The 23,166-nt window shown below is 38.1% G+C and overlaps 1 protein-coding gene across 5 annotated transcripts in view; it reads right to left on the bottom strand.

Moving 5' to 3' along the window:
- The window catches only part of NCBP1 (nuclear cap binding protein subunit 1), a 40,918-nt gene extending 17,780 nt beyond the window's left edge, over positions 1-23,138 (bottom strand). The window contains exons 1-9 of one of the 5 annotated variants that reach the window (XR_005020198.1): positions 22,761-23,138; positions 16,046-16,134; positions 14,997-15,097; positions 12,991-13,147; positions 5,368-5,475; positions 4,895-5,016; positions 3,896-3,965; positions 3,214-3,429; positions 713-810 (exon numbers count right to left, since the gene is read on the bottom strand). Coding sequence is in view for 4 of the 5 variants with exons in the window: in XM_036854373.1 (XP_036710268.1) it covers positions 713-810; positions 3,214-3,429; positions 3,896-3,965; positions 4,895-5,016; positions 5,368-5,475; positions 12,991-13,147; positions 14,997-15,097; positions 16,046-16,134; positions 22,761-22,794 (995 nt within the window). In the remaining variant the exon portion in view is untranslated. Of the gene's footprint in view, positions 1-712; positions 811-3,213; positions 3,430-3,895; positions 3,966-4,894; positions 5,017-5,367; positions 5,476-12,990; positions 13,148-14,967; positions 15,100-16,045; positions 16,135-22,760 lie in introns of those variants that run through there. The other 4 variants (XM_036854373.1, XM_036854374.1, XM_036854376.1 and 1 more) reach the window with 4 other exon arrangements.
- Between the last annotated feature and the right edge of the window lie 28 nt (positions 23,139-23,166).

Raw genomic sequence — 23,166 nt, 5'->3', positions numbered from 1 at the left:
TACACACAGATATATGAAAAACCAAATAAGCAGTTTCAAAAACAGTGTATGTAGATATAAAGGAAATCTTTTCTGAAATGTTCTAGATTTCAGTTACTTCACTTAACTACAGCACAGATTATTTTGTCTACCATAAGGAAGCTCTTTAATGCATGCAAAACTCCTTGAAAGATCAAAAGGAATGTAAGTAATAATAGTAAGGAAGTATATTCAGATCTACTAACTTAAAATGTTTTCTAAGGTAAACCATTCCCAAAATACTATATTCCTTTCCATTTTAAGATCTAAACAAAAACTTTCCAAGGTTTCAGAAAATATTAAAAATAAACTTTTCCAAAGCTTGATGTCTAACTGCTAGGAAACAGCAAAACGATTAGTATTCATTTATTCCCACAACATTCGTACCAAAAACAGCTTGCCATTCAAGTTAATTTGTCCAGAGCACATGGCAAATATCCACACAAAAGAGCAGGCATCATATGCATATTACTATAAAGCACTATAGTACTATACAGCATCCAGGAAAGTACTATTTGAGGGTGAAGTGCCTCCAGAAAGCAAATCAAGTGTTTTAGAGATCGGTCTTAGCAAGACAGGGCATCAGGAAGAGAGGAAGATTTTCTTACTCTTAACGTACATTTTGCTCTTACTAAATCATCAAGATTGCTACTTTTTCTCCACTCTAGTAAAAGTACCATGAAAAGCATCTTACCAAGTCTTCCTTTCCTTCCAGTGGGACTTAACAATGCAGTGAAGATTCTCTTCTATTACAAATCTTTCCACTGAATGACTCCCTGGCATTACAGGACCCTGGAAAGAAAACCAAGTGCATATACTCCAGACCTAGACAAAATATTATTTTTCATTTATTCAACAAATATATCAGAGCTTATTATGTTCCAGACACTGTATTGGATGCTGGGGATAAAAGTTTACAAGTGTGAAAGCTCTGTATTTCAGCAAATTTTGTTGTGTTCACTTATGTCTACAAGAGAATTAGAATGTCAGCTATAGTGTTTCTTCTACTACATGTGACACCGTACTATCCTTGCCCAGTTCAAGTCTTAAATGAAGCAAACTAAATAATTTTTGTATATTATTAGTCCTATACACAGTTTATTTTTTGAAACCATGGGACTGGATTACTTCCATAAAAAACATGGAGAGAGGGAAAATTTTGTCTCAAACACTATGTAGACATAAAAAAATCATGTATGCATTGAAAGATATCCACACTACGTTGTTTTAAAAAAGGTTAAAGAACATTATCTACATGATATTGTTTAATTAAAAAAATACGCATAGCAAACAGTTTCAATGAGTTTATTTACTTATTATTTATTTACTACTTAATGGTGACTTTTACTTTAATCTACGTTATCATTTCTAATTAAAAAAAAAAAAAAAACAAAACATTTTTTGAAAGCCCAGAACAAAAACACCAAATCCTCTTCAAACAGATATTTTGTATATTTATGCTCTTCTGGCAAAGGATGATGGGCACATTACAGAGGCAACACCAATTAAGTACAAATAGTACAGGAGAAGCAAATTTTGAGGTGCCATTCTAATGTTCCCCTTGTACAAATAAGTACCTAATCACAAAGATTCTAACAGCCTTATTGTAAATTAGACTTCCAATTATATATACTCTAATTAGACCATTACATAAAGTTGACTAAAAGCATTTTATTATCTATGCAATATTGCAAGTGGGTAGCAAGTTGATAATTTTGTATATATAACCAATTATCCAACAACTTTTTACCCTGAGATAGAGTATACATACGCTAAAATTTCCCTGGTCATAAGCAACTTTCCGTAGAACAGAAGAGAGAAGACAGGGAAAGAAAACTCAAGTTTGACCTACGGTGGTAACATTGGTTCTTATGCCAGTGGTTCTCAACTGGGGGAAATTTTGCCCCTAAGGGGACATCTGCCAATCTCTGGAGACATTTTTGGTTGTCACAACTGACATGCTACTGGCACCTAGAAGGCAGAGGCCAGGGATGCTCCTAAGCATCCTACAATTCACAGGCAGCCCCACAACAAAGGATTATCCAGCCCGAAACATCAATTGTGCTGAGGCTGAGAAACTGCTCTATGCTCACTGGAATGTACTAAGCAACAGGTATAGTACTTTAGCCAGGCGAATTTCTTTTCAGAACCAACCCAGTGATCACTGTGCTTGCTGCCTGGGTATTAAAGTTAAGACAGTCATGGGCTTCCCTGGTGGCGCAGTGGTTAAGAATCCGCCTGCCAATGCAGGGGACAGGGGTTCAAGCCCTGGTCCAGGAAGATCCCACATGCCGCAGAACAGCTAAGCCCGTGAACCACAACTACTGAGCCTGTGCTCTAGAGCCCACAAGCCACAACTACTGAGCCCATGTGCCACAACTACTGAAGCCCGTGTGCCTAGAGTCCGTGCTCCGCAACAAGAGAAGCCACTGCAATGAGAAGCCCGCACACTGCAAGGAAGAGTAGACCCCGCTCACTGCAACTAGAGAAAGCCTGTGCGCAGCAACGAAGACCCAACGTTGCCAAAAATAAATTTAAAAAAATAGTCATTCAAATGCAAAGGTATAAAGTAACTAAAGCCCAGTTAAAATGTAAATTTTTATATCAAATGTTAATATCAAAATTATACATTTTCTTACTTGCTAAAGTATAACAGCTATCAACAACCTGACCTCATAATAAAAAGTATATATATTTAAGAACTATAAAGTCAGCTTATACTAATCTTTGGGATTTTTAAATTAAAAACACTTTATTGAGCACTCATCACGTGTCACATACTGTTCTATGCACTTTATGTATGTTAATAATTTAATCCTCATTACAACTTTATGAGATATATACTATTATTATTCCATTAGGAAACTAAGGTAGAGAGGTAAATAACTCACTCAAGATCACACAGCTGGGCTATGACTAAGCCAGGATTAAAACCCAAACCTACTTGGCCTCTCAAACCTACACTCTTCAATTGTACACCGTGCTGTCAATTTACACTGCCTAAATATGATTTCTTGAATAATGAGGTGATACCATTCACTGAATTAAACTGTTAACTTCACTGCCATTGACCCTCTTAGATAATAAACAACTCAAAATTAAAATGTCCCATAGGCATAATTCAAACAAGATTAAACCACAATTACAACACAACACAGGCTCTTTGAAAGGCACTTTTGTTGGTCATGCATGTACCTCAGGATCATCCGTGTAATCAAACATTCTGAAGATGACCCTTGGCATCGGGTACACCGAATCTTCAGTGTGAGGAGGTGGTGTGAAAGGAGGCAGGTTGTGCTGCAGTGCTTCACACAGGATGCTGTCAAAGGCAAGATAAGGTCTTAGGATGTGCCGCTCCTGCCAGCGATCCTTTTTCAATTTCTGAATCTGGGCCCAGAGGCAATCTAAATACTAAAGACAGATTAATTTTTAACAATTAATAGATATTTGGAGGCTAGATGAAATAACATTTTGACTAGACAAAACCAAAAATCCACTGCCTTCTAAAATACAGGATACAAAAGCAAGCTAACTTACAATTAAATACAGTACTAAGGAATACTGCTAAGTTTCTGTTTTTGTTTTAATTATTTTATAAAGTCTGTCTGGGGCTGTTACCTCTTATTTTTTCAAATTGGGCATTTAAATAAAAAATACATCAACTCTATGATATCTGGAATCCCCAAGAATAGGGAATGTTTTGATGACATTCTAACATTTATTAAAAATCCACTATATGCCTAGGGCTATGAGGAGCTGAACCCCTGATATGAAATGTGAAAACCCAGCTAAGGTATAAAAATGGGATGATTTGAATATGTCACAGAGATAAGAATCTACTCTGTGCTTGTATCACAAGAGAGTGAAATCAATTTACCTCTTCTTGTGGATGCGGTTTCTCTGCAGTCCATACTTGTAACATGGGCACATGAGTCTTCTGGCGTCTTCTAAAGGTAAGAATGAAAATCTACATTTAGGTTTTTAAAACATGAAAAGATATTCAGTTGCTTTCATAATTAATAAAATGCAAATTAAGGGAGTGAAACATTTTAACCTATCAGATTGGCAGATATTAGAATCTTTGATAATGTATTACATTGCCAAAATGTAGGCAAATACATGGTTTCAAAAATATCACTGGCAGAGGGCTAACTGATATAATCTCTTTAGACGACATTTGGAAGAGTATAATCTCTTTGAAAGGCAATCTGACTAAATCTATCAAAATTAAAATTGTTAAGACACTTCAACCCAGCAATGCCATTTCTAAGAATTCACATCACCCCAAAACATTTGTACATGTACATAAAGACGTATGTACAAGGATATTCACTGAAACACTGTTTAAAATAGCCAAAGACTTGCAATAGCCTCAATGGCTACCAACAGGAGACTAGTTAAAGGAATTATGGTGCATTAAACGACTGGAATACCATACAGCTATTAAAAAGAATGAGGTAGAGCTAAATATCTTATGCAACAAATCCAAACTATATTAAGAGGGGAAAAAAAGCAAGTGTGTATAGAAGAACAATGTGTATACTGGACTATCATTTGTATAAAAAGGGGGAATGAAATATTCAAATGTTAGCATATTCATACTCTTACTTTCATTCTTTTGCAAACATCTATATATTATTAAAAAAACAGTACAACTTTTGAAAAATATAAAACATTTAAAAAATCATTTAAAGGTACCTTAGTGTAATGAGAAAGCAGATTTTTATCTTTAGACTTCCTTTAGCTTTATTGTAACTAAGTAGATATTAACAATATCCAAAGAATTACCTATTAATAGAAAATGAAACTTATAACAAAATTCTTCTGAAAAAACTTAAGGGGACATAAAATCATTACCAGGCTGCTGTGCCCTTACTTAAGATAGCTTTCAGTGTTGGCAAAGATTCGGTCCATCTCTGCATCTTTCTTTTCGTACAACTCCTTTCCAACCCAGGGCAAAGATGATAGAAAGGCATACACGTACCAATCCCGGCGCACCTAAAGAATTTTTTTTAAAAGGTACATTTAAAATAGGTGCTAGTGAATTTTCATTCATATTATATTTATTCCTGAATGAAATCCTATGGACGCAATTCAGTAGGACTTAACAAAGACATCTGGCTCATTTAGAGCATTTTTAGATATATTAGCTTTAATCTTACTAGACAGAATCATTTAACGTACAGATGTCACGAGAACCCACCATTATACCAGTTGACTTAACTTTTAGACATTAAGAATTTATAGTGTGATAAATCTACTGTTAATCTTGTTTTTATTACTAAAGGGTTACTAGTGAAAAATTCCTGGTACTATATGGATGAGATTCAGCACAAGGGGTTTTCTTACCTGAGGCACATCTTCTTCCTGAGTTACACTTACAAAATTTTCAAACATAGCAACCATTGATGGGGCAGCAATGACGTGACAATTCACAAGATCAGATAAAAAACGGACCTGGTGGGGAGAACAATTTCTATGAAATCTAAATGTCCTATATAATAATTATAAAACAAGCAATTCTGTAATGTTTGAAACCACAGTTCTGAAAAACTATAGCCCAAGGACCAAATCTAGCCCACTGCCTGTTTTTTAAGCAGCCTGCAAACGAAGAATGGTTTTTAAATATTTAAATGCTTGAAAAAAACCCAAAAGAATATTTTGATTCATACAAATTATATAAAATTAAATTTCATTGTCCGCAAATTGACTTTTACACAGCCATGCTTATTTGTTTACATGTTGTCTGTGGCTGCTTTTGTGCTATAACAGCAGAGCTGAGTAGTTGTGACAGAGACTGTAGGAAGGACAGGAATCTGCATTTATAGCTTTACATTTATCCTAGACTAAGAACCTCAACTGTAATATTCTAGTTATTACAACCAATAATCTTCTTTTCTGTTTGGCTGTGAAAAAATTTTCACTGGACCACAGAAATGGAAATTTATGAACAGATATTTATTGGGTGCCCTTTGTGTGCCACTGCTGAGCACTATTAAAGTCAATGTCACATGGGAGCTCACAGACTAGTGGGACAAGCACAATCTCAACCCAGATGGATAAATCCTATACTAAAAGATAAATAAAGTGTTCTAGAAATAGGGACAAAGGGAGTAGGGGGAAACATCATATAGGAGGTAACAATCGGGCTAGATCATAAAGGATGAAAAAAGTAGTCCTCACGTGGAGAGCAAGGAGAGGCTTCTAGGCAGAAAGGTTCAAAAACAAGGTGTGTTCAGGGACCAGCAAGTAATTCAGATAGAGCTGGAGGGTATATGGGAGGCAAAGAGAAACAGACTGGGGCAACCATGAAGGATCAGACTTAATGGAATCTGAACTTAATAGCCTGATGAATGTCCAAACTCTTTTGATTATGTACTCAGTAGAAAAGAATTTGATCACATACCTCAACACATAAATATTTACTTATATATAAGTTGGCCCACTGTCAATCTATGTGTTATGTATTAATAAGGCTTAATTCCATTTCCATTTAAGATAAATAACAGTTCTGGTATTTACTTCCTGCATCATCTCATGCACCAGGCTTTGAAGACTATCCACTGCAGAAAATGGGAAGGAACTGAGGTTTTTAACCTGTAACCAACATGAACAGAGCCTAGTTACAGAAGACTATCCTGGTGCCACTATAGAAGATAAAGTGAACGGCAGAGAATCTGGATGCAAAAAGATCTGTAAAGAGCTGTTAAGACATTACGAGGAAGGCATGAACTACACTAGAGGCCCTGGAGACAAGGAGAAGGGACAGACTGGAGAGAAATTTAGGAGGCAGGACAGACAGGGCTTGGAGACTGCTTGGAGTATGAGAGGGCAAAGGCAAGACAAAAATTAATGCTCAGGTTTCTGGACGGGCTATCCCGTAAATAGCAGCCACTTGTGTGGGTTGGGCTGAGGGCACAGGAAAGGAGGTATGAAGAATGCATTAATTCAGGGACTTCCAGGCAAAATACCTTAGGGCTATCCAGGTAGTATTTGGACCAAAGGTCTGGAGCTCAGGAGAATGGCTGAAGCAGGAGATACAGATTAGAGTTGATAGGGGGGAAGGTCATCAAAATAAAGGTAGTTTATGAAGCTATAAGAGAGAATGAGAATGCTTCAGCAGAGAATGTTTGAAAAAAAGTGAAGTGAGGACAGAATCCTGGGAAACACAAAAATTTAAGGGGCAAAGGAAGGTTACCCAGTAAAAGGAGACTGAGGAATAGAAGGTAAGTGACAACAGGAGGTCCTGAAAAGAGTGGTGCTGCAGAAACCAAGTAGTGTAAAGCATCCCATGTTACAGGGAGGTCAACTAGGATTGAGTTAACAGAAGCCACTGGACTCGGTAATGAGCTCTGTATCTTTAATAAGAATGGTTTTGGGACTTCCCTGGTGTTGTAGTGGTTAAGAATCCACCTGCCAATGCAGGGGACACGGGTTTGATCCCTGGTCCAGGAAGATCCCACATGCCACACAGCAACTAAGCCCGTGTACCACAACTACTGAGCCTGCGCTCTAGAGCCCGCGAGCCACACTACTGAAGCCAGTGCACCTAGATCCCATGGTCCGCAACAAGAGAAGCCACCGCAATGAGAAGCCCATGCACTGCAACGAAGAGTAGCCCCTGCTCACTGCAACTAGAGACAGCCCACGTGCAGCAATGAAGACCCAACGCAGCCAAAATAAATAAATAAAATAAATAAATTTATTAAAAAAAAAAGAATGGTTTCAAAAGAGCAGCTGTTGTGGTGAGTGGGGAACTGTATTTCAAGAGAAAAGATAAATTATTTGGTTGTAGCTCACCTCTCCCCTTCATCCCAACACTAAGTCATAACATACCAAAAAACAAATACAAAAAATGTTTAACAAAGATCTAAAAGAACTAAAGAACAAACAAACAGAGATGAACAATACAATAACTGAAATGAAAAATACACTAGAAGGAATCAATAACAGAATAACGGAGGCAGAAGAATGAATAAGTGAGCTGGAAGACAAAACAGTGGAAATAACTGCCGAGGAGCAGAATAAAGAAAGAAGAATGAAAAGAATTGAAGACAATCTCAGAGACCTCTGGGACAACACTAAATGCACCAACATTCAAATTATAGGGGTCCCAGAAGAAGAAGAAAAAAAGAAAGGGTCTGAGAAAATATCTGAAGAGATTACAGGGGAAAACTTCCCTAACATGGGAAAGGAAATAGTCACCCAAGTCCAGGAAGCACAGAGAGTCCCATACAGGATAAACCCTAGGAAAAACACACCAACACACATATTAATCAAACTAACAAAATTTAAATTCAAAGAAAAAGTATTAAGAGCAGCAAAGGAAAAACAAAAAATAACATACAAAGGAATCCCCATAAGGTTATCAGCTGATTTTTCAGTGGAAACTCTGTAGGCCAAAAGGGAGTAGCAGAATATACTTAAAGTGATGAAAGAGAAGAACCTACAACCAAGATTACTCTACCCAGCAAGGATCTCATTCAGATTTGATGGAGAAGTCAAAAGCTTTTCAGACAAACAAAAGCTAAGAGAATTCAGCACCGCCAAACCAGCTTTACAACAAATGCTAAAGAAACTTCTCTAAGCGGGAAACATAAGAGAAGAAAAAGACCCACGAAAACAAACCCAAAACCATTAAGAAAATGGTAATAGGAACATACATATCGACAATAAACTTGAATGTAAATGGATTAAACACCCCAACCAAAAGACCCAGACTTGCTGAATGGATACAAAAACAAGACCCATATATATGCTGTCTACAAGAGACCCACTTCAGACCTAGGGACATATACAGACCGAAAGTGAAGGGATAGAAAAAGATATTCCATGCAAATGGAAATCAGAAGAAAGCTGGAGTAGCAATACTTGTATCAGGTAAAATAGACTTTAAAATAAAGACTGCTACAACAGATAAGGAGGGACACTACATAAAGATCAAAGGATCAACCCAAGAAGATGATATAACAATTATAAATGTTTATGTACCCAACAGAGGAGCACCTCAATACATAAGGCAAATGCTAACAACCATGAAAGGAGAAATCGACAGTAACACAATAATAGTAGGGGACTTTAACACCCCACTTATACCAATGGACAGATCATCCAAATAGAAAATAAATAGGAAACATAAGCTTTAAATGACACAATAGACCAGATAGATCTGATATTTATAGAACGTTCCACCCAAAAGTGGCAGAATACACTTTCTTCTCAAATGCACATGGAACATTCTCCAGGAAAGATCACATCTTGGGTCATAAATCAAGCCTTGGAAAATTTAAGAAAACTGAAATCCTACCAAGCATCTTTTCTGACCACAGCACTATGAGATTGGAAATCAATTACAGGAAAAAAACTGTAAAAAACACAAATACATGGAGGCTAAACAGTGGGCTACTAAATAACCAAGAGATCACTGCAGAAATCAAAGAAGAAATAAAAAAATACATAGAAACAAATGACAATGAAAACATGACGACCCAAAAACCTATGGGACGCAGCAAAAGCAGTTCTAAGAGGGAAGTTTATAGCAATTCAATCTCACCTCAAGAAACAAGAAAAATCTCAAATAAACATCTAACTCTACACTTAAAACAACTAGAGAAAGAAGAACAAAGAAAACCCAAAGTCAGTAGAAGGAAAGAAATCATAAAGATCCGAGCAGAAATAAATGAAATAGAAATGAAGAAAACAATAGCAAAGATCAATGTAACTAAAAGCTGATTCTTTGAGAAGATAAACAAAATTGATAAACCCTTAGCCAGACTAATCAAGAAAAAAAGGGAGAGGACTCAAATCAATAAAATTAGAAATGAAAAAGGAGAAATCACAACTGACACTGCAGAAATACAAAGGATTATAAGAGATTACTAAAACTACTATATGCCAATAAAATGGACAACCACGAAGAAGTGGACAAATTCTTGGAAAGGTACAATTTTCCAAGACTGAACCAGGAAGAATTAGAAAATATAAATAGATCTATCACAAGTAATGAAATTGAAACTGTAATTAAAAATCTTCCAACAAACAAAAGTCCAGAACCAGATGGCTTCACAGGTGAATTCTATCAAACATTTAGAGAAGAGCTAACACCAATCCTTCTCAAACTCTTCCAAAAATTGCAGAGGGAGAAACACTCCCAAATTCATTCTACGAAACCACCAACACCGTGATACCAAAACCAGAAAAAGAGATCACAAAAAAAGAAAATTATAGACCAATTATCACTGATGAACATAGATACAAAAGTCCTGAACAAAATACTAGCAAACAGAATCCAACAGCACATTAAAAGGATAACCATGATCAAGTGGGATTCATCCCAGGGATGCAAGGATTCTTCAATATATGCAAATCAATCAATGTGATATACCACATTAACAAATTAAGGAATAAAAACCATATGATCATCTCAATAGATGCAGAAAAAGCTTCTGACAAAATTCAACACCCATTTATGATAAAAACTCTCCAGAAAATGGGCATAGAGGGAACCTACCTCAACATAAAAAAGGCCATATATGACAAATCCACAGCAAGCATCATACTCAATGGTGAAAAACTGAAAGCATTTTCACTAGCATCAGGAACAAGACAAGGATGCCCACTCTTGCCACTCTTATTCAACATAGTTTTGGAAGTCCTAGCCAAAACAATCAGAGAAGAAGAAGAAATAAAAGGAATACAAATTGGAAAAGAAGTAAAACTGTCACTGTTTGCCGATGACATGATACTATACATAGAAAATCCTAAAGATGCCACCAGAAAACTACTAGAACTAATCAATGAATTTGGTAAGGTTGCAGGATACAAAATTAATGCACAGAAATCTCTGGCATTCCTATACACCAACAATGAAAAATCAGAAAGAGAAATTAGGGAGACACTCCCGTTTACCATTGCAACAAAAAGAATAAAATAACTAGGAATAAACCTGCCTAAGGAGGCAAAAGACTTGTACTCACAAAACTATAAAACACTGATGAAAGAAATCAAAGATGACATAAACAGATGGAGAAATATACCATGTTCTTGGTTTGGAAGAATCAATATTGTGAAAATGACTATACTACCCAAAGCAATCTACAGATTCAATGCAATCCCTGTCAAACTACCAATGGCATTCTTCACAGAATTAGAACAAAAAAATCTTACAATTCGTATGGAAACACAAAAGACCCAAATAGCCAAAGCAATCTTGAGAAAGTAAAATGGAGTTGGAGGAATCAGGTTCCCTAACTTCAAACCATACCACAAAGGTACAGTAATCAAGACAGTATGGTACTGGCACAGAAACATAAATATAGATCAATGGTACAGGACAGAATGCCCAGGGATAAACCCACGCACATATGGGCACCTAATTTACGACAAAGGAGGCAAGAACATACAACGGAGAAAAGACAGCCTTTTCAATAAGTGGTGCTGGGAAAACTGGACAGCTACATGTAAAAGAATGAAATTAGAACACTACCTAACACCATACACAAAAATAAACTCCAAATGGATTAAAGAGTTAAATGTTAAGACCAGACACTATAAAACTTTTAGAGGAAAACATAGGAAAAACACTCTTTGACATAAACCACAGCAAGATCTTTTTTGACCCACCTCCTAGAGTAACAGAAATAAAAACAAAAATAAACAAATGGGATTTAATTAAACTTAAAAGCTTTTGCACAGCAAAGGAAACCATAAACAAGACAAAAAGACAACCCTCAGAATGGGAGAAAATATTTGCAAATGAAACGACAAAGGATTAATCTCCAAAGTATACAAACAGCTCATGGAGCTCAATATCAAAAAACCAAACAATCCAGTTAAAAAATGGGCAGAAGACCTAAGTAGACATTTCACCAAGGAAGACATACAGATGGCCAAGAGGCACATGAAAAGATGCTCAACATCACTAATTATTAGAGAAATGTAAATCAAAACTACAATGAGGTATCACCTCACGCCGGTCAGAATGGCCATTATCAAAAAAGCTAGAAACAATAAATGCTGGAAAGGGTATGGTGAAGAGGGAACCCTTCTACACTGTTGCTGGGAATGTAAATAGATACAACCACTATGGAAAACAGTATGGAGGTTCCTTAAAAAACTAAAAATAGAACTACCATATGACCCAGCAATCCCATTACTGGGCATATACCCTGAGAAAACCATAATTCAGAAAGAGACATGCACCACAATGTTTACTGCAGCACTATTTACAATAGCCAGGACATGGAACCAACCTAAATGTCCATCGACAGAAGAATGGATAAAGAAGATGTGGCACATATATACAATGGAATATTACTCAGCCATAAAAGGAAGCGAAATTGAGTTATTTGTAGTGAGGTGGATGGACCTAGAGTCTGTCATACAGAGTGAAGTAAGTCAGAAAGGGAAAAACAAATACCGTATGCTAACGCATATATATGGAATCTAAAAAAAAAAAAAAAGGTAGTGATGAACCTAGTTGTAGGGCAGGAATAAAGAGGTAGACACAGAGAATGGACTTGGTGACATGGGTTGGGAGGGCGAAGCTGGGGTGAAGTGAGAGTAGCATCGACATATATACACTACCGAATGTAAAATAGTTGGCTGGTGGGAAGCAGCAGCATAGCATAGGGAGACAGGTTCGGCTCTTTGCGATGACCTAGAGGGGTGGGATAGGGAGGATGGGAGGGAGGCTCAAGAGGGAGGGGATATGGGGACATGTGTATGCATATGGCTGATTCGTATTGTTGTGCAACAGAAACTAACATGGTATTGTGAAGCAATTATACTCCAATAAAGATTAAAAAAAAAAAAAGAATGGTTTCAAGAGAGCAGCTGTTGTGGTGAGTGGGGAACTGTATTTCAAGAGAAAAGATAAATTATTTGGTTGTAGCTCACCTCTCCCCTTCATCCCAACACTAAGTCACAACATACCAAAAAGCTCCCCAAAAGCCAAAAAAACAAAAAACTTACCAAATATACAGCTTCATTATAATTGTTTGCTTTCAACGATTCTTTAAGTTGACGAATCATGGCTTCTACAAATTCTCCACCAAAGTTGTAATTCCTGGCATTTAGTAGTCCAACTAATGTTGTATAAATTGTCAACTTCTCAGGTAACAGACGTGCACTGATTTGAGAACCCAGCACAATAAGAAGATCCCAAAACAACAGCATTAAGTTGCTGAATTTTATACTACATAAAATTTTAAATTGTTTTACTAACTTTAGAAAAGCATTACATTTAGCTATGTTTTTAAAACTATGTCAGAAAAGGCATAAATATTGAGAAGAGTTGCAGACATGGCTCCCTCAATTTTTTCATTTTAATTCTAGTTAGTTAATCCAAGAGTTAAGAAAGTAAAACACTCTAATTGTGAAGTCATCAAACTAAAATAGATATAACTGACGCTAGACCAGTTTTTCTTCCAATGTGCTTAGTGGAATTGAATAGCAGGTCTACAGAAAATGGTTTCCATGGTAAGATATCTGGCAATTGCTGAGTGAAACAAGTTTATTTAATGCAGAATCATTAAGGGGGAGATGGAGCAATCAACATTTCTAAACTTAGCCGACCAAATGTCACAGGATCAGAATTTCACTTGGAGAAACACTATTCTAGTTGCTTAGAAAAAATTCAGAACTAAAACCAGTTCCTATCAGTTAAATTGTTGAATTTTTAACATGGTACTCTGATATAGTAAGATTTCCTTACATCCAGTTTGCTTACTCAAGTGTGTTAATTTTCATTAAAGTTATTTGAAAAGTAGAGAAGAGGATTACAGTAATAAATCTTTGAAAAAAGCAAATGTTGATCCCTAATTTAGGCAGCCTTTAGAAATTAGCTCAAAAAAGAAAAGCAAATGGGAACTCCTGATTGTTCAGATTCTCTTATACTTTTTGCATTTTCCCAAGGTTCCTAGCAAAGAGTGTTAGGGACAATTTAGGTTTTAAAAAAATAACTGCATTGATAGTAACCATTCCTCCTCAACCCTCCCCTGCTTCAAAGTCATGGCTTCCATCAGAGTTTAAGCATAAATCTACTCTATTCTAATAAATGCTTTCAAAACAGAAGGAATCTCTGGATAACTATAGCCAAATAACTTTTCTTAGTATTAGTTTCTTAGTCTAAGGACATGTCTTCCTGAATATTAACTAGATACCTTAAAAAAATTACATCTGAAATTATTTGTATTTCATGAGATGTTAAAGTAAAATCCACTGATAGTTTCAATTTGTGTGTACATTTTTAAATTTCAAAACTGAGCTGTAAGCAATTTTAAAAACCCATTATTTTAAAATAACTGAAATAACATTTTAAGGCACCTTCATAATGAAGACTCCTTTATCCAGAAGTCAGAGATACTCCTTTGCAAAGCATACAGTTTAGAGTGACCAATGTCCCCCTGAGTGATGAGGAAGTCTGGATTGCTAATTCCACTGTTGGGAGAGACTGTTTCATGATTTCATGTGAGACTTTTCCCATTCTAATGTCCTTACAAATTAAATGCTGATACTCGTTCTAGCTAACCTAATTCAGAGAAAGATTATGCCTATTATGTCATAGCGTCAAAAGTATCTTCAACCTTCTAAGAAGGGCCATTATTACTCGAGTGACTGGTTCTCAAATATGTTTGATACTACTGATTAAAAGTATAAATTAAACTCTATTATATATATTTAATTGTACGTGCTTAAAAGAAAATCGCTGAATGTGAAGCTGTCTACTTTCTCACTTAAAAGTAGTCAACTCAAATGATTCTAAGGATCCAAGAAACGAAACAAAGAAAATGCTCAATTTTCATCCTATTTATCTCTAAGAGTTCGCCAAAGGGCAAAAGGTCATTTCGTTTGACAAATTCCCCACAGAATGAAAGCAGATGACATATGGAACATAAACACATCTTCTGAACATTCACAAGCATTTAAGAGTAGATAATACATTATCACCTGGATTCATAAATCTTTTGTATACATACACTGTACAAAGAAGCCTTAAGATCTTGCTCTTATAGTTAGGAAGATCAGCTTCCAAAACGCCAGCCAAGCCTTCTAGGTTGCTCTCCAAAGAGCAGGCACTCTGTAGAGGACAGCATATTAAATATCTGTCAAGTACTCAGCAATTAGTGCATTAAAATTTTCTAGGTGATGATAAAAAAGTTACGCATAAGGCACTGACAGTTTAGTATAAATAAATTCAGTTGTTATTATTCTTTAGAAAACCATGAAAAGAGAACGAATAAAATTTAAAAAGCAATCTAAGATAGCAGAACAAGTATTAGAAATGCGAGGACATTCTGGGCTCTATTCTACTTCTCTAACTAATTCACTTAATTTTATGACTGGGCAAATTACCTCAACTATCCAGAACTTCCTCGGTCTTCAAATTTTTTTTTTAATACATTAAAAAAAATTTTTTTTAATTTATTTATTTTATTTATTTATTTTTGGCTGCATTGGGTCTTCACTGCTGCGCACAGGCAGGCTTCCTCTAGTTGTGGCCAGCGGGGACTACTCCTCGCCGTGCTGCGCGGGTTTCTCATTATGGTGGCCTCTCCTGTTGCGGAGCATGGGCTCTAGGCACGCAGGCTTAGTAGTTGTGGCATGTGGGCTCAGTAGTTGTGGCTCACGGGCTCCAGAGGGCAGACTCAGTAGCTGTGGCACACGGGCCCAGCTGCTCTGCAGCATGTGGGATCTTCCCAGACCAGGGCTCAAACCCATGTCCCCTGCACTGGCAGGCAGATTCCCAACCACTGCGCCACCAGGGAAGCCCCTGGTCTTCATTTTTAAATTGAGTGGACTATTCCCTAAGGTCCCTTCTAAGACTCATATTCTATGAAAATTACTAATAACATTTAACTCTCTGCATTCCAAGGCTTTTAATATGCATTTACTTTAGGATATAGATATATGGCAATACAAACTTTGCCCACAACTTAGATCATCGAGTTTGCAGATGCAGAAACTAATCAAGCACAGTCAACTACAACCCTAAGCCCATAACAGTCTGTGCCTATTTTGATCATACCTTTTCTCCTACTTTGCATATTAAAGATTCCAAATGATCTTCAGTTTCATTTGCATCAGAGGTCTTTCTCCTTTTGTGAGGCTGTCCCCCTGTTTCAACAATGTAAAAAAGTGAACATTACACGATGCATCTGTTATCAAAAACGTTAACTTTTTTAATGCTATAATCACTTTTGTACCAGAAGCCCTACTATTTACACACAGTAGAAGTGCTTAACTGACCCTTCACTTCTCAGACAAGGCTAGATCAACCAACAGTCTCCATACCCAGGGGCACCATAACTCCAGGAAGCATTATTTATGTTAAATTTTGTGATTATAGTGCCCCCATGGAGCAACGCAATGCAGCAGCCCTGTCCATTTCTATGGATAGGCAGCAAAGGTGCCCATAACATGCTAACCACTAGCAGTTAGAAGACTCCCTGTAACACTCATGTATGGCTATTCCCATTCTTTGAACTTGAGTTGTTTATTCATCCTTAGTCACTTGTTCCTAAAACCTGTCGGTGCCAGTAGTACTCATTATTTTAATAATGAAAATTATGTAAACTGATGAAATATGGGTGTAAAAACCAAGTTGAATGCTGTGGAAAGACTTGATTAGGGGAAAAAAAGCTTTTAAAAAAGAAAGGTATGAAGAGGAAAACTTCAAAAGATGGGAAAGGGAGCATAAAACATTAGGATTCCTCACTAGTTTTTACAAATGTCTGAGCTCGTAACTCTTCGATTAACGGTTTTGGTTCTATAGACCTTGCAGCACTAGGGTCTAGTTCATCCCAAACAATGAGAATTACCAATCAGCAGACATACTCAAAGAAAAGTCCTGAATACTATATCAAACAATCGGTGGGGAAAAGGTATATGTTTTATGGTTTCCTGCTTTAACCAGCTCTTGGTTCCGTACTTTACTGATGCTATTATGTTCAAAAACAGTGTCATTCAGAGTTGTGCAAACAAACAAAAACTACCATTCTGAAATCATTACCAGTCATCTATCTGTCCTTTTGGTCGCTGAAGAATTCAATTTGAATGAAGCTGTGCTACAAATCATCCTTAAGCACTGGACTGTCTATTGTTCGGTCTTGCTGTTAGTGATCTCTTACTACCAACATTTTGTTTAAAACCTCAACATACCCACCTTATATCCTTTTGTGGACTAACATAAGGCTGAAAAAATTTCAAATAAGGTGTTAAATATGGAACATGATGCTGTTGCTACACACAATGTTGGCTAGTCTCCCAGTATAATTCAATTTTTAACTTCCACCAATTAGATTATTAGGATGGCATGTGAACAAGGAAGCAATAATCTGTAACTGTGTTGGAGATCTGTATTAATAATGAAAATCTGCAGATATAGGGTTACGCAGTAGCAAGTTATACTTTTAATCTTCTCCAGACTTGTACAGCCAAAGGAACTGAACCATTTTTACAGAGTTCATAATTACTTACTTGCCACTGGAACATTTGGCTTGAAAAATAACAATGATTTTCATAAAACACAGCACTTGGCTATTCTAAGTTTGGGGTGTTAAAAATTTTTCCAATGTCTGAAATGATCTTCAGGTACCTACCACCTGAACTCAAGCTGAATAAAACCAATCTATGACTATCTAGATAGGACCAAACAAAGTATTATAAAAGGCCATAGGGCAAAGCACTGTGTGCTTTGACCACCCCCCCAGCCCCTTAGTTATCATTAGGATCTGGTTTAAATAACCACTGAATTTTGAAGGGATAGTTTTGAAGGGATAATGCCATAAAAAATATAATACACATGCAGCATTACAGCTGTGATGTATTCCTGGAGATATGTGTCCGTGTAAAGTTGTGGACATGTGTGGTATTGTGGGATCAGTGACCTTGATTCTCAAATATACATTAAACTGAAGTCACAGGATCTCTATAAAGGTTCCACCACCCCAAGAGCCAAATTCGACACAAAGGACTTTTATTTCCAGGATTCATTCATTGAAAAAAATGACATATTTGATGCAATGTTTATATAAGCTATTAGCCAGGACATTAAAATAGCCTTCTCCAAGAGCAGTGGTTCTCAACTGGGTTGGATTTTTGTCCCCCAGGAGCCACTTGGCAATCTCTGGAGACATTTTTATTTGTCACAACTCTGGCATCCAGTGGGCAGGGGCCAGAGATTCTACTAAACATACCACATTGCATAGGACAACTCCCAACAACAAAGAATAATCCAGCCCAAAATGGCAGTAGTGCTGATGTTGAGAAACTCTGTTCTAGAAAGCAGAATATACTAAATGTTCTTCAGAACCAGATTCTGGTAAGGTTGGGAGAATGCAGATGCTAAAAAACTAGCCAAATGAGAGCAGTTTTTTTTTTAAAACTTTAACCATTGTTCCTTTCTTTCTGGCCCATCTACTTTGCCAACCCTTTATCCCACATTCCACCTCCACACCCTCTCTAAATTAACCATCCAGCTGGCTTGTTCTCAAATCAGTTTAGAAACATACCCTGGTCTTTAAAGCAACCCTCCTAGGCCTTCTTGTAAGACTGAAAAGAAGAAAATACTGCTGTGGGGAGAGAAGGTAGGATTTCTGAAGAACTAGAAAATACAGTATACAGTCCTATCTCTGAAGTGCAACTCTTCTTTTCTCTTCTTCTCATTTTTACTATGCTTGGAAAATGAGAAGATGCAGAAAGTATTAAGTAAGAGATGCCCCACACTAACCTGATATTGGAGAGAATATAAAGAGGGGTGGGAGGGGGACATACAGACACAATGTGAACTCATGCACAGTAACAGGATACTGAACTGAAGAGAATGTGGGCAAGAGCATGGGGAAGTAGAATAAAGCACTTTAATGAAGAATAAAATTTTGGGAATGAGCTGAATGTTTTCACCTACCCTCAAGAAAGCATATCTAAGGTAGCTCCCAAAACAACAACAGATTTTATATTAACATGTTAACTAAGCAGAAGTTTTACAATGTAAATTAAAGCTACACATTAGCACTTCGTTCTGACACCCTGGCCTAGTACGAAAGAGGGAAGCAAGTCTCTATTAAAACCCATCAGAAAGGGACTTCCCTGGTAGCACAGTGGTTAAGAATCCGCCTGCCAATGCAGGGGACACGGGTTCGATCCCTGGTCTGGGAAGACTGCAACTAAGCCCGTGTGCCACAATTACTGAGCCTGCACTCTAGAGCCTGCGAGCCACAACTACTGAGCCCTCGTGCCACACTACTGAAGCCTGTGCGCCTAGGGCCTGTGCTCTGCAACGAGAGAAGCCCACGCACCGCAGCTAGAGAAAGCTCACGCTCAGCAATGAAGATCCAATGCAGACAAATAAAAAAACCAACAAAAAACCCATCAGAAAGAATCTTAATACACCAAATAATTTTTCAAACCCATCAGAAAGAATCTTAATACACCAAATAATTTTTCGCCTGTAAGGTGATCCTTATTCTTTGTGGATACACTGTACTACACATCTTACATCCTTATTTAGAATTATATGTACTATAAAAAAGTTTAGACCCACAAAGTGGAAACAAAAACCAACTCTGTAAAAGAGAAAGTAACAAAAACAACAAGGGAAAAGGGAAAAGTAAAGCACCTTGATCCTGCAGATTTAAAGAAGTAACCATCACTTCTGAAACAAAGTATACTTTTCATCAGAAAAACAAACCCCTTCACTTCTATTCATTTTATTTTCTATAGTTAGGTAAAAGAACAGTCACCGTCTAAAAGGTAAGGACCTAATTCTAAGTAGCTTAAAAGGGACTAATATGGGGTTTTGGCCAAGATTATGGACAATCTAAAAACTTTCTTAAAAGAACAAAGCAATATATTGAACACCTATTGTATGCATATCCAAAATAACTGAAAAGCTTCAGAGACATTCTTAAAAAGAGTCTAAGAAATGAGTTAGATTTAGCACTGGACCGGTATCCATACACATTAATTTCCATTTAGGACTTTCCTTTCCTTGTCTGCAAATCCATCTCTAGGTGAACTTCATTGGTATAGCTTCCGGAACTTATCTCCTTGGATCAAGGACACTCTAGTCTCAGCACAGAGATACAATTTTAAAATTGCCCTCTGTGAGCTGATCCTCTGCTACCCTTCCGATCTTATCTCCTACAACTCTCCCCCTCACTCACTCTGCTACAGCAACACTGGCCTCCTTGCTGTTTGAGGATGATAGGAATACTCTAGCCTTAAAGCCTTTGCACTTGAGGCTCCCTTTGCTTAGACTACTGCGTTTCCCCCACACTGCCATCTGGTTTGCCCCCTCACCTCCTGCAGGTCTTTGATCAGATGTGATTCTCAGTGAGGCCTTCCCTGACCAACCAATACAAAATGGCAACTCCTCCTCGACAGCAGCCTCTACTCTCTTTACCCAGTTTTCTTTTTCTCCATAGCACTTAACACCATATCATACACTATATTTACTTGATTGTTTTCTGCCTGTAAAAGGGAATCTTTATATTGTCCACTGCTGTACTGTCAGTAGTTAGAACTGTGCCTGGCACTGTTAAATATTTGTTGAATAAATTATTATATCTAGTCAGGCATATGTAAAGCCATGGCAGTCAGTGACTGATAAGAGCTGACAATAATCCAGAAATGCTCAGATGCATCTATTTAATACAACAATAATAATTCAGCCTATTTTAAAATAGCTTTCTGCAGTATTTAAGCTTCCAATATTTCTGATTTAAAAAAAATTAGTAGATGCTTAACCAAAAGAAAAGTATCTAAAATATTTGATTCAGATCACCGTTTAGGATAAACCCTAGCTGATCATTACCCAAACTTTTGTAATTTACGAAAGTTTCAGACTTGGTGTAGTATCTAAGAGGGACTATAAACTGCCCCTCGACTACTAAATTATTCATAGTAAACTCTGGTTAATTAACTCCTTATTTTATTTTGCTTTGTCTTTATATATTTATTCTGAGGTTCCTGCAGCAAGACCCGAATGGACAGTGATTTAGCTGCCAGAAGCTAACTCCTAAGAAAGTTATGCCAGCATCCCAATAACCAAAGCCAAAGTTGTTTTTCTACATATTCACATCCAATTCTCCAGGCTGCCCCTTGGAAACATTTTCTCTCCCTTTAGGGATGCCCTAGAAGAGAGAAGAAGAAGAGTAGAAAAAGCATGAGAAGAGCAAAGAAAATGGGAAGAACTTTAAAAGCCTCAACTTCTCCAAACCCCAAGTGATGACTTCTAGGAGATTAAGTTTTTAATTAATCAAAGGCAAAGCACCTGGAAACTATTTTCTGTGCCCTGTATGTACATTATACAAGAAGCCTCCTGTGTTTAAAAAAAAAAAAAATCAAAGCATGCAGCATAGTAATACCTGTGTAGTGACAAGAACCTTGGACTTTTTTTCACTGGTGTCTGGGCACTGCTAATCGTGTCTCCATGTTAATTACACTAAAATTTTAGACCCTTAGGTGTCAGATGAGAAGGCTGAACTAGAATATCCTCTCAAGCCATGCCCTAGCAGAAATCTGATATTTCACTGTTAAAACTAAATTAGTGGGATTCTGCTTCTACCCCAAAGTGCCCCAACATTCAAGGAGAGAAAAATGTTAGTGGAGGAAATTAACTCAAATGTTTTGTTCTGTACTTTTTCTTACATTGTCGACATCTGCCAATGTTTATCACCTCTTAAGCATTAACAGGTGATAAAATACACACCATCATGCGCAATTAGTCACACGTGTTACCTCATTTAATCCTCACAAAACCAAGAGGTATGTATCATTACTTCTGTATTACAGACTAAGGTTTAAAGAGGTGATATAACCTGGGCAAGATCACAAAGTAAATGGCAGGGTCCAGCTTTGAACTTAAGCCCTCTGATTCCAAAGTCTGGCCTCTTAACCACTACACTACAATCTTTTCAAAGAACAATACCCTAAAATATTAATAACAGAATAACTGTTAGTTTTTCTTTTTTTGGATGTGTGTTCTTGACTGATTTTTGTAATGTAAGCACCTTTTCTATTTTTAACTAGCAAAATTATTCTTGGTTTTTATGATGGCAACTCCATGATCCCCATGAGCCCAACCATGCAAATGGAGATGGGAATTTAGATCTAAATCTCTACGAGCTCTCCAGTTAGTCTTCCGGCACTTTTTCTTACACGAGGGAAATATGCTTACGGCCAGTTCAAAATCTAACACAACAACCTACGTACATCTTTTTTTTTAGAGACCTCTTGGGTGTGGATAAGAAACCGATTTCTTTCCCTGCCGCTTGAAAAAAGGCAAAACGACGGATGACCGGTACAGGACAGAGCTCAGATTGCGATTCATCAGGTCTCTCGTCTTCTGAGAGCCCTTTTTAGGTACAGTTTGAGGGTCAAAACGAGACACGGGGATGAGTGGGTCCCTGTCACTATCCCTAAGAGGCGGCGGAACAGACACAGGTATACTTCCCTGCTCGGCGGTGCTAAGGACCAAATCTTGAAGAGTCCTTAGAGACCAGGGGTCCACCAGGCCGCTCCTCGGCCAACGACTGAAGGAGGTGGGGCGGGGAGAAGCAGGGGCTTTTCAGAAGTCGCCCGGCCACACTCTCGCTGTACCACCCGCTTCTCTCCGCGGCTCCCCGAACGCTCCCGAGGGTAAGGGCTTCCCATCCCTTCGCTCGAGACCCGAAGACCAAAGAAGCCAAAGCTCGACCCCTCCTGGGCGCGGCCTCGGCGGCCGGGCCCAGGGCACTCACCATCGTTCTCGTCGCTGTGCCGTCGCCGTGACATGCCGCACGCCGGTGCGCCGCCGAGCCGAGACGCCGGGCGGGAAGCGCAGCAGGAACCTTCGGGCAGCCGGCCGGCGCGAGGACAGCGGTGAGGCGCGCGGAGTGGCCGTCGCGCAGGCGCACTCGCTCGCGACGGCTCCCGGAAGCACAAGGGGGAGAGGTGGCCTGGTGGCTCGGCGGGCTTGGATCCGGGAGGGCCGGCGTCTGGAAGCTTACCAGGCCGCGGGCGTCTGGTCCGCACGCAACCGCCCTCTCGGGCTACCTCCGCCTCTCGGCTGCTTCCTTCGCCCGCCTTCCCACGAAGTCCTTCCGGGGCCACGCGGAGATCACCGCCTTTTCAGCCAGCCCGAGCCCGCCGGCCGCGAGCCACGCC

Source organism: Balaenoptera musculus, chromosome 6 (genome assembly GCF_009873245.2).
Source record: "Balaenoptera musculus isolate JJ_BM4_2016_0621 chromosome 6, mBalMus1.pri.v3, whole genome shotgun sequence".
Lineage (NCBI taxonomy): Eukaryota > Metazoa > Chordata > Mammalia > Artiodactyla > Balaenopteridae > Balaenoptera > Balaenoptera musculus.
The sequence above is the reverse complement of the archived record's forward strand: the minus strand, read 5'-3'. Positions and strand labels throughout refer to the sequence as shown.